Consider the following 12274-nt stretch of genomic DNA (forward strand, 5'->3'; position numbering starts at 1 on the left):
TGTGACGACTTAAAATGAAGTCTTGTCTTGACCCCCCTGTCACGTGTTATGGCCTTAGCGTGGACATGGGAGTTCATGGATTTGAAAGTATTTCACTTTACAGACAAGAGACAATACAGAAGACAAATGCCCTCCCCTGAATCGTTTTGTGACCCCCTCAGATGTATCTTTGTACTGCTGACCTCCAGTTTGTTCACCCCCGCTCAGCAACGTATTGATCTCGACTGTTCCCAGTGTGAATGAGATCACCGCTAGATGGCGCTGTTCTCCCGGATCCGCCGTTGCAGATGCTGATTGACAGCGGCCCTTGTCCCGCCTACTTCGCTTTTACCGTCCAATCAACGCTTACGTTGCTTTGTTGTCGTACGTGCGCTAACAGCGGAACTGAACAATCGAGAGGGAGGCTGTCTGCTAGAAACCAACACAACAAGGTACATTTGGACACACACGGTCTTCTTTAACACTTTTGCGGAAGCATTTATTTACCTATTTTACTTCCCAGTTACTTACGCAGTGTAGTGGTATGATTTAAATCACTAGAAAGGCTTACAGTGAACTGAGGCCTAGCGTCAACGGATAAGTGAAGCCTTCGGTTGGTCAGCCGTTAGCAACCGAGCTAGCATGACACATTGAGACCGAATAATAGCTAACATACATTTTGATGAGACCGCATAGCTTAAACACAAAGTCGTACACTGAAACGATGCGCTATACGTTTGGTACATTCAGCAATTCATCTGTCTTGCATTAATGTCTGTTGTCACGGTCATTAGTTAGCTTTAACAATAGCCCCTGTGAGCGGTGTTAAGCTAGCGTGAAAACGGGGGTGTGAGTTTGGCTGGTTAGATATCTTAAAAGACCACTTTAGGTTTCGGTTGAAATTTGACATGTGATTTTAGATGCTCTCGTGAAACTGTAAAGAGTGTCTATGTGCCAGTGTCATCCCGCAGTCTGTTACTGTCCTTTATCACAGTCACACTCCCAAGGATGGAGTGTTTGTAAACACGTGTTCACGTAAATGTGTGTATTTGTTGGTTTTGTGTATATTTCTTTTAAATCACAGGTATTATTCAGTATAAATGCTGTTGACTCTTCCCTTTTGTGAGCAACAGAAACCCGACAATATCAGTCTTTAATATCCATTAAATTAGAGCTGAAATTACTAGTGGATTAATTGAACAGTCAATTAACAATCACTGACAAATAATTCCTGATTATCTGAGACGTTTCTTGGCTAAATTACATTTTTAAATAAAATCTAGTCATGTTTTAGATTGTTAATTGGATTAGGCTAAACAAACAATTTGAAGATCCCCTTGACCTCTGGAAGAAAACTAATGTGTTTTGACACTTTGCCAGCTGATAATTTAGTGCTCAATCAAACAATGGAAGAGAAAATTGACTGCTTAATCAATAATGATTGTTGGTTTTCAGCCTTGTCGGCTCATTCTTCACACTTAAATTACACAATAATATAATTTGAACTCAAAAGTGTTTTGTTTTGTAATGACACATACTGTATAACGGCCGTGTTCTCCTTTCTAAAACAAATCTATAAATAAGTAACCAAGACTTTCTGACACTACTGCTCCTTTGCATTTTTTGATTTTTTTATACCTCAGTGCTGTCAACAGCTGTAGCCAGAGGCCGACAGGTTGTCACTCGATCATATCTGTACGTCCGTCTGTTTATCCATCGGTTTATCCGTCAATCCATCCACCCGTCAGTCACTCGGTGCCATTCTCATGAACACAATATCTCGGTGACACCAAGAGGTTTTTTTCAAATTTGGCTCAAATGTCCACTTCAATTTGATTTTTGTTGAAAGGATACTGTGACCTCACAAAACATGTTTTGGGCCATAACTCAAGAATTTACATGCTAATATGAAGACATGGGGAAGTGATGTCAATTTAGACAGTAAACTGCAGCTTGTCTTGTTTGAGGAGGCATACATACTCTAATGAGATTGGCCACAAACGTTATCCCGGCACGATCTAATATGTAGTCATTCAGTGTTTGGAGAATGTTTCTCCTACTTCTTGGTCTTGCCACCATTTCTGCTCTGCTTCAGAAACTCTTAGCCTCTCAAAAGTCCTCCTTCCTACTCCTGACAGTTTCACAAGATGCTTAGTGAATATCTTTTATCTTTACCGGGATCTTGTCGTATATGTAAGGGGAAATTCTTTACAAATCTTCTTAGAATTTCGCCAATAGGAGCAACTTTTTGTTTTAGGAAGCTTCATGAATACAGCTCCAGATCATCTTATGTAGACTTTCTCATCAGCAGAACAGCACACATCGGTCCGTATATCTCTTAAAACACAGCTATAGATTTCACCAAGTTGCACTTCATTTCAATAAAAGTGTTAGAAGTGGTTTTTAGTTATCTTCAGGAGCCATTTAAGGTCCACTTGTTTGAGAATATGCTCTTTACACCCCACATTTAGATGTGCATGTGTGTGCATCAGATGTAGGATGATACAATATGTCGGCCCTCTCTGCACTCACTGACTGTGATGAATACAAACCAGTCCGACTAGTCTGAGCTCAGCAGTTGGTATTCAGACTCTCTTTTGCATTCATTTTAGGGAATGGCCTCAGGTAATAAAAACAGTATGATGCAATTGCAATAATTTTATCATGCATAAGTAAAACTAAACTTCTTCTGTGTCCCAAGACGTGTCTGCTGGGATTAAGATATCTTAAAATATCCCATCAAAGTCAACACGACAGCTTCTCAGATTGAAATATTTGTCAGTTAAGGCACTTTTGAATTGGAAGCCACGCACAAATAGATTCAGACATCCTGCCCATGCTATTTTTTGTTACATTTTTTTTACTATAAAGCTTGTGGATTACAAAGGCTGAGTCCGGCCAAAGTAAAGAATCGGGGAATGGTCTTGTATTGTTTTTGTTTTTTTTGCTTGTTTGTCCAGATTCACTTTCTGGAGATCAAGGCTACATCCACACTAATACGCTTCATGACGATCTACGTCCACTCAGGCATTTCAGCATCGTTTTTAAATGATTTCCGTTTACACTAGCACGCCTGAAAATGACTATCACATGACTATTCACGTACCCTGGGCATTTGGGTGTAAACAGGAAGCGTGGACGGAGATCGCTTAAGTTTTAAAACCCCGGTTTTAATCAGAAACATAATATTGTGGATGTAGCCTAAATCTCTGCTGGAGACACAGGCAGATTCCTGTCAGCTAATTATTCTGGTGTTGTCCAAAGTGCATTTGCATCGTGTATGCAGGGAATTGGTTTTGATGAATAAACATGTCCCGTTCCTTGCATTCATTACCCTTGTTGCCTGCAATTGGTGCGACCCAGTGCAGCTACTCCTCCACTGTCTGAGTAGCTCCTCGGGTAAATTGAGGGTTAAGTGTGCTTCGGTCAAGAGGGCTTGGCTGCTGTGCATGACAAAGAGACCTACATCCTGTGGAGTCCTAGAGCTTTGCAATAGTGTTCATGGCAGACTGTGATACGGTGTCCCTCGGTGCCGTTTTTCAGATGGCAGAGCCAAGGCGGCAACAGAAATGTAATTTCCTTGATTTGTATCTGAACATTCCTCACAACTCTGCTGCTCTTATGTGTCTCTCTGTTGTACTTTTTGTCTAACCCGCTCACCTCTTCGTCTCCTGTGTCCTTTGGCGTCAGATGGAGGTGGAGCAGCTCCTGTCTCTGTCAGGCCCAGCACTGGCCCAGGCTGTCAGCTCTCTGCTGGAGACCCCGGGCCTCTACGTCTTCTCTGACATCCTGGAGCTGCCTAATGTCAGAGAGGTAAACACACTCTCGCACTTTATCTTCCTCAACCTTTGTGTCTTTAGGGACCTTTTCAGACCTGGCATGAAAACAAGCCATCTTAATCACAACGAGACAGTTAATCTCAGAGGTGTTCATTTATCCAGGACGCATTGAGAATGTGATCAACCAAACCACAATCGGACGGGTCAGTGATGCAGGTGACCACATAGTTAGCGTCGCATCAACACACGGGTATTTTCTAACCACATTGGTCCACATTCATCCTCTATGCATGTGGACATGTCTATACATTTGTGCATCAATGATGTAATCAAAGTCATGACTCACCTCCCAATCAACACATCTAGAAATAGAGTTCCTGAGCGAGATGCTGCTATCAGTTTCAAAATGTGCATTACCAACATACTGCTTATGTTGTATGACACATTTGCATGATAATATGCAGTAAACACCCTATTTTAGAAGTGAAATGCTGTTAAAGTAGAGTGAGATTGTGCTGCATTCTTTAAGAAAGGCCCTGAAAAGGATGGCGGAAAATTCTGACCAGGGGTGATATTACTAAGAATCTGTGTCCCTTTCTATGCACTGAACAGTTAAATTGCAGTTGTTGTTTTTTTTTCTGTGCATGTAAAAGGGACGAACAAGCACAGCTTCAACACAAAGCTTGACCTCTCGGTTTTCCTCAGTGGTTTTCTGCTTCAATATGTGCTCAGCTATTTGTTTCCTCTGAGGACTTTTAAAGTTAAAAATCTCCCACAATCATATATTTATAGCTCATTCTGTTACTAATCTGTTGTTGAGCTGATAACATTGGCTATTTATAATATTTATTCCTATACAGTCTTCCTCTTGGGGGATGATGCATGTTTTAATTTCAATTTCAATATCAGGGTCTAGATAAATAATAATTAGAAAATAGCAGTTCCGCAAAATGTTGCGCCCCTGGAGGTAACTGTAACAGGTGAAGCCTTTTTAAAGAACAGTAGAACAAATACTTTAGAGTCGAGAGTCTTACAGAAGACAGGACAGGCATCAGCTGATGTCTTCCAGTCAGCCATAAGGACACTCTATGAAAGTGGTTCCTCTGTTGTTCACTGGAGACAGATCAGACCGAAAGACGCCTACCGAGAGAGGAGCAGCACGGATGACCAAAACACACTCCATTGTGCCTTGTGCACCAGTTTAAAACCCACCGTTTTCATGGGCCTCGCATCCTGGTTAGTTATTGAAAGTAAATGTATTTTTTAAACCGTCCATGCGGACAGACAATCGCTTGTAACCCGGCGTACTAGCAGCACGGTGTCGTATCTTAAAGCCGCGCCGCCTGATGTGGTGATTGCAGCCGTACTCTCAAAGAGTCTCAGCAAGGCTCAAATTGCAGTTGCACAGTTTTTGCGGAGAGAGTCTCATTACCTTTGTGTTCTGCCACCTCATATTTTCTTTCCCCTCATCTTCCTTCTACGCCACAGATGGAGAATGGCCCTCATGCACCAATGTACCAGCTCCTCAACCTCTTTGCCTATGGAACCTACTGCGACTACAAAGGTATTGCTGTGGCAGCACAGTGTAAATAAGTAATAGGGCGTCCTCGCGACTCTTTTATTATTAGCTGTATTTTCTTTGTTGCAGGGCAGGTACCCTGACACACGCTTTAAACGCCCTCGACTGAGACAGGTCATTCACAGACCAAAATTACTGGTGTGCTTTTATCTGTTTGGGCAACTTTTTATTAAGTGTTCTGATTGGCTGATGATTGTATGTGCAGCAGCAGTGCTGGCACAAATGGGCAGTAAACTAATCTTTTGTGACTTAATTTGCCGTCTGTGTAATGCGTCGGGAAGCTTCATCGAGAAGCGGAATGTTAATTATGTCTAATTTTATGCCGAACATCAACCAATAGCCTGGAAAAAAAATCTAGCCTACTTTTATTGTTCCCGTCCCTTTGGAGTCACGCCGACAGGAAGCGCATTGACTTTCAGAGAGCTGTGTAGTGAAGCCCGTAGAGGAACTGTCAGAGCCGCCTTCTCGGAGGGTGTGAGTCCTGTCACCAGGGGAGCAAGGCAGCAGGAGACACAGACGCTGGGGACCGACTTCCTCCCGACTATGTTCTCCGGCTGCTTAAAGGGCCCCACACTTACCTGCGTGTCCCCGTATGACATTACGCTTCAAAGTAATAAGTAGTGCCTCGATTATGTGCGACTGTTTGACCCTCAGCAAGCGACACTTCCACACTACTCTGGTACATTTGTCCCCATTGTGTCTCTTTTTTTCCCCCTGTTTCCTGTTTCTCGTGTGCTTGCCGTAGAGAGAGCAGCCTCTCTTCCAGAGTTGACCCCCGCTCAGAGAAATAAACTCCGCCACCTCTCCATCATCAGTCTGGCATCCAACCTCAAGGTACTGGTTCATTCTTTTCACTTTGCAGTTTTCACAGGGAGGTGCAGATTAATTGTGCAGTGTTGCGTTTGCCTCAGAAATAGAAAACAAATATAATTCCTGCAGCCACCTTATTGCTGTAGGCTTCTCAAAGCGAGATGGTAATGCGATGTTAATAATTCTGCTCTTAAATATGGCATGCAATCCACATTTTACTAAATGTTTGCGTTACGTGTGACAAATCATGAAAAACTCACGCGTTAAAACTTAGCGTTTAAGACGGGGTGAATACTGGTGGTGTTTTCCCCGAGGATGGAGTTGTAGCAGCAGAAGTGAGTCTTTTGTGAGCACACACACTTAATTTACTAAAATGTGTTGACGTTTTAAAAGATGATATTCATGACGAAACTTACATTTACAGTTTCTTCAAGGGAATCCTATCCAAATAGCATGTAACGTTAAAAGAGCTGTATTTCACATTCAGGCTATTATTATTATACATACGAATACTATACATAGCAACTAAAAACTCTGGTGCTGCACACTATTATCAGTTCTAAGCAATTCATTATGAGTTGCCCAGAGAACATGATGGGGAGAGGGCAGACAGGAGCACCAGCAGCTCGTGAGAAGTGCTGCTGTGCAAGAAAAAAATCAAAATGTAGAAGTGCCGGTAGCCTGCTGCGCGTTGGTGAGTGAGTACCTGCCCACTCCGAGCTCTGAATATATGGAATACCTACTATCTTCTTTTCAAGATGGATCTTCCAAATGTCGTTTATTTCACAAATATGTGTTTCCTTGCATATTCCTACCAAATGATCGCGTTTGCAGTGTTGCGTTACTGTGCGACGCGTGAAGTTTCAGGACGTTTTCCCCTTTACGAATGATAATCCTGAATCTGTGATCAGCATTTATAGTTGATCTACCCTGTGCTTGTTGTTATGATTGTTGTGCTGACATTATGAAGTGTAAAGTTTCCTTTATGCTTTACTCACACAAGTGTGTGAATTGACCTGCATATGAAGCCCTCGCTTCTCCTCCTCGATTCTAAAAATACTCTGAAGTGGTGGTTATATTGAGAGGAATATTCAGACAGTGAGTACGAGGGAGTGTTTTGAACATTAAAGCATGCAAACAAGTTTTAGTAGAAACCCGAAATACAAGTAGGAACCTGAAAATGAACTTGACACGCGTCCCCTTTAAACTTTAAATCGGCTAAATTAGAATTTCAGAAACCGACAAGCCTTTCAGTCTCAAGCTTCTAAAGGAGTCACCAGCACAGCCACTGCTGCTCATGTCACTTTAGACTTCTCACCCCTCCCTCCATGTGCGTGATAAAGTATTTAATGTTCTTTTATTACGGCATCTCTCACTCGCACCTTCCAACCTTACTGCACATCTCCTGCCCTTTTCTTTCTCTGCTCCTGATAAATAATTGATTCATTATTCTCACCAGCTCTGTCCTTTTTTTTTTTTAATAAACTTAATCTCACTTTCTACGACCGTTGCTCCTTTCACTCCTGCCCCTGTTTTTCTCCTGAATATGTCACTGCTTTCCCCCGCGTGTAGGCGTGAACTCTCTAATTACCCGGTGAAGGATTGCTAAATTCCAAACCCTCCTTTCACCTTTCTCTGGCAGTGACATTTAGACAAATAGGCAATTTTACTGTAACAATTTTTTGTCATCTTCTATCAAACCGTTAAAGTGGAATGAAAAGATCTGCCTGTGTAGCTTAGTTAAAAAAGCAGAGAATATGTAAAGTCTCTTTTGTTCCCCTCAGTGCTTGCCGTACTCGCTGCTTCTGCAGCAGCTCGAGCTGAAGAATGTGAGGGAGCTGGAGGACCTGCTGATAGACGCTGTGTACTGCGATATCATCCAGGGCAAACTGGACCAGAGGAACCAGCAGGTGGAGGTAGACTGCAGCGTGGGTCGTGACCTCGGCCCCAACGAGCTGCCAAACATAGTCAACACGCTGCAGGAGTGGTCAGTATCCCCTCAATGTGTCTGTGCTTATTTATGTCTGTTTTCAGCTTCCTAACTCCCTCCATGCCCTTCTCTCCTCTCTCTCAGGTGCACAGGTTGTGAGGCGGTGCTGTGTGGTATTGAGGAGCAGGTCTCGAGGGCAAACCAATACCGAGAGAGCCAGTTAAAAGTTAAAGTCCAAGTGGAAACAGAGGTTAGTCCCGCATCTCTTCAGCTTACAGTTGTTTAAGTCTTTCCCCCCAGACAATCCAGTAAATGTGACTCTTCCCTCTTCAGCATCTTTGTTTTTATGCTTCCAGACACTTGTGGTCTTTTAAGTTTTCCTTCTGACTGCATATTTCCTTTTTTTTTTTGCATTTAGTTTGAGGGTAAACTCATAAAGCAACGTGTTCATAAACACATTAAATTATAAACACATGCTGCTGTGTGAATTCCTCCACAAACCTGAGTATTGTTATACGACCAGTGTTACTGTAATTTGATTACATTATGAGTAGTGTAAGGGATTACAATCTCCAAATCAGTCATTATATTGCAGTTATTACTCAAAGTAGTGCTGCGTTACTGCGATTTCTCTTTTGTGCCAAGTAAGATTATGTTACGTCGCGGCAGGTCAGTATGCATCTTTGCATCACGTAGAGTTGAACTCTCAGTCAAATATCTCCTCGGGCACATGCGTGACTGACCCGAGGAGAGGAAGAGACGGGCCCGGTTCAGTTTAATATTTTGTACCCTCAGTTAAAATTTAAATACTGAAGGCCAAGCGCAAGGTGATAGGCGCACGGACCGCGTGGGCATCGCCACCTTCTATTTTGGCTCATGTATCTGCAGCAGAGTAACGTGAACGGCTGGCTGAAGGAGACTGTCGATCAGCAGGTGGTGTGATTTGAATCATTTTCTCAGCCGGTCACATCACTGGTCTCACAGTTTGGTAACCGGACGTCTCCTTTGTAAACAAGCAGAATAGCGAGTTATAACCGACCAGCGGGATAGCGAAAGTAATGTAGTATTATAACAAGTAACATAACTAATTACTTTTGATAGCAGGTAACATGTAAAGTAATGCTATTACTTCTTTTTACTAAACAGGAATAAGTAAAAAGTAACTGACGCTTCCTGAGTAACTTGTCCAACACTGAATTAAAAAGTTGTGAACATGTCCTTTAACTCCGTCTTCTCTTTTTTACTTCAGGTCTCAAACCTACAGAAAACGTTAAAGGCCAGCGCTGCCTCTCCGTCGTCAGGCCCCGCCCCCGCTGGAGCCGCCTCCAATCAGGACGCAGATCAGCCGGCAGAGCCACGAGACCCCGCCTCCTCTCAGGAGCCGCGACAACCAGGCAAAAAAAGTTCAAAGGTGAAAGGGTGAGTACTGTGATGCAACCTTTTGTATTGGCTGCGTGCACAAAAATGCATGCATGAATGATGTGCTCTGCATGTTGTCGGTTTTTAAACGAAAGGAACCAGCAAGAGTTTGCATATAAATTGCATTCATAAAGCATGAACAAACATCCCAGAAAATTGAACGCATAAAAACTTTGGCAATGTAGAATAATTTACTGAAAGGTTTTATTCAGAATTGTGGTTGCTGGTAAATCACGGTTGTTGTTGTTTTTTCAGCAAGAAATTCTATTAATGCCTGCAAGTCTCAAAATTGAACAAAAAAAGCTGCATGTTGAAATTTTTCCCCATTAAGTTTTTTATTGCAGCTTTTGTTTTGTGAAACACTTTAGCTTTATAAATACACATTTACCTAGTTACCTAGCAGCACTACAAAGACTACTTCAAACACTAAATTAACGCCATTAGTCCAGTGTTCTTGTAGAGAGAGGAAGTTAATTCAACACAGAACCGCTATGATTCTTTTTCTTTCCATAAACGTTAAAAAGCCAGCTGCCGTTGTAAGTGGTTTGTCTGCGTGTGAACATGTGTCTGCATGAAGTAGCTTTATTATCACGTCGGTGTTGTGCAGCAGTGTTCTAACCCTGCTTTCAGGGGCTCTCTTCCTGCTCCGCTTCCATGCGGCCCAATTACCGACGGCTAATTTCACATCTGTCCTGGATTGTAAAATGTCACTGGATATACAGATGCCCCACGTGTTCTCCTTCTGAAAGACCCCCCCCCCCCCCCCCCCCCCCCCCCCCTCCAGTGATCAACAGAGACGCTCTGCTGTTTATGTTGTTGCCGCCGCAAACAGAAAGCGGTGATTATTTTCTGGCTGCCTGTCATATTTTGATGAAGCATAGAGCTCTATAATTTTCATCACTCAGCGCTGCACTTCATTCAAAATGAAGATCCACTTGAAATCCAAATTAATGATAGCTTAACCTCAATCCTCGAATTAAAAATGAGTTTTGACACCATTTCTTTATAAAGCTATTTAAAGGACGGGACTGATAGTGCAGCCGATATTATTAGAAATGTCTTCTTTGCACAAATTATTTTTAATTGTTGAAATAGAAAATCCACTGAGATCAATTCCGATGCAGATATGTTAGATTTGTTATCACAAAGACACTGTTGCACCGAGGTTGCATCAGTAATATGCTGGTTTAGTAGTGCACGTGGAAAAACTTTGTTTTGATAAATCCTAAACAAAGTGCCAATGCAGTGTTTCATTCTGTTTCTGCCCTTTCAGGCTGCGTGGCAGTGGGAAGATCTGGTCCAAGTCCAACTGAGAACAAGAGACAGAGATGTGGAGACAAGGCACTGATGGACACTATCACTGATTAACAGACGCGTGGACATGTTGACGGACAAACGGATGTTCATGGTCACACACACAATATTCACAGTAAAACCAGGAAGCTTCATGGGAACTTTTCTTGTCACCAAATCTCACCTTGATGGATTCAGAAACACACCGGCTGATGGAAAATGACAGGTGTGACATCAACTCTTGCAGTTGTTGATAGCGGACTGTCAGTATATTCAAACACACACACACACACACACACACACACGTGTCACTTGTAATACAGTACATGAAGACAGAGCAGTCTGCAGCAGGAGTCGGTTGCCTTTGACCAGAAGCAGGATCAGTGTATTTGATGTGTATGTGTGTATCTCTATTGGTTTAGATTGATTCTATGTTGCTTTGTATTTTTTTCTCTCTGCTGAGTTGAGACATGTATAAAATCAGAATATAAATTGTCAGGAAATAAAACGAAGCCCTGTACTTACATACCCTGACTCTCTCATTAATGTCACTGTCAACGTCTTTTATTAAATGCACTTCAAAGTGCATCTCTGGAGGGTGCACAGCTAAATGTTAACTCGCAGAAGGGGGCTACTCGTTAGGAGGTCAAGCCATTAATTAGGGCATGTCCCTAAAGAGACTAATGTATTATAGAGCTGAGGCTTCCCCTGTGCGCAACCAGCATGGCTACACACACACAAAGCACATTCATATTTCATGTGCGTATGTTTTGCCCAGAGCTTCTGTTTCAATGTCAAAATTGCCTGTTGGAATTGCTAGCCACCCTTGTACCTCCATCACGCAGTCAAAACTGCCTTCATCATGCCTGCTCCACCCGTCTCTCACTATTTTGATTCTGTTTTCTCTAATTCTCCGCTCTCCATCCTGCGTGACATTAATGGTAGCAATTATCTGACCGGCAGCAGCAGTGAGAGGGGAATAGACGACGGGGAAATTATGGCCCTGTTTCATTTAACCCTGCATATTTCTCAACAAAATCCGCCCCCCACCTCTATAAATAGTGCCGTTAATGCCAGTCTGTGTGATTGAGCTTCATTGGTTCACAGATTGAAGCTGTGATTTCTAACTGCTGTTCACCTCTGAAGTGTTTGTTAGTGACAGAGGGTTAGCTGGCCCACGTGTCGCGTTGAGAGAAAGTCGCAGTTGAGTCGTGTGTGTTTATTATAAAGCATGTGAGCGATGACTCGGCATATACGTGAGTTCACACCTAACTTCTGCGTCAGTGTTTGTCCACCGTTACAGATTTCTGCAGCGTCTGCTGGTACAGTATGTGTCTCATAACTAGACGGTCATTAACATTTCAGAGTGGAACAAAGGCAATCAATTAGTTTGATTGATCAGTAAAATACCCAGAGGAGATGGAAACAGCAGCTGTGGAGAATCTCAATGGACGCGAATGGCACTTCTCCCCTGGAGCCTGCCTT

At 42.7% G+C, this 12274-nt stretch overlaps 1 protein-coding gene across 1 annotated transcript; it reads left to right on the plus strand.

Annotated features, from left to right (window-relative positions):
• The first annotated feature begins 368 nt into the window (after positions 1-368).
• Positions 369-11315, plus strand: cops7a (COP9 constitutive photomorphogenic homolog subunit 7A). Its single transcript, XM_079165019.1, has 8 exons — positions 369-431; positions 3670-3792; positions 5247-5322; positions 6083-6171; positions 7932-8134; positions 8222-8327; positions 9327-9496; positions 10770-11315. Exons 2-8 carry the CDS (start codon positions 3670-3672, stop codon positions 10807-10809), a joined length of 807 nt encoding a protein of 268 aa, XP_079021145.1. The 5' UTR covers positions 369-431; the 3' UTR covers positions 10810-11315.
• The last annotated feature ends 959 nt before the right edge of the window (positions 11316-12274 follow it).

Source organism: Pholis gunnellus, assembly GCF_910591455.1.
Source record: "Pholis gunnellus genome assembly, chromosome: 8".
Taxonomy (NCBI): Eukaryota; Metazoa; Chordata; class Actinopteri; order Perciformes; family Pholidae; genus Pholis; species Pholis gunnellus.

Coding starts and splice junctions, on each gene's coding strand:
- cops7a (XM_079165019.1), top strand. CDS start 3,670: ATGGAGGTGGAGCAGCTCCTGTCTCTGTCAGGCCCAGCACTGGCCCAG. Junction 5,323..6,082: donor AACCTACTGCGACTACAAAG/GTATTGCTGTGG, acceptor TGCTTGCCGTAG/AGAGAGCAGCCTCTCTTCCA. Junction 6,172..7,931: donor GTCTGGCATCCAACCTCAAG/GTACTGGTTCAT, acceptor TGTTCCCCTCAG/TGCTTGCCGTACTCGCTGCT.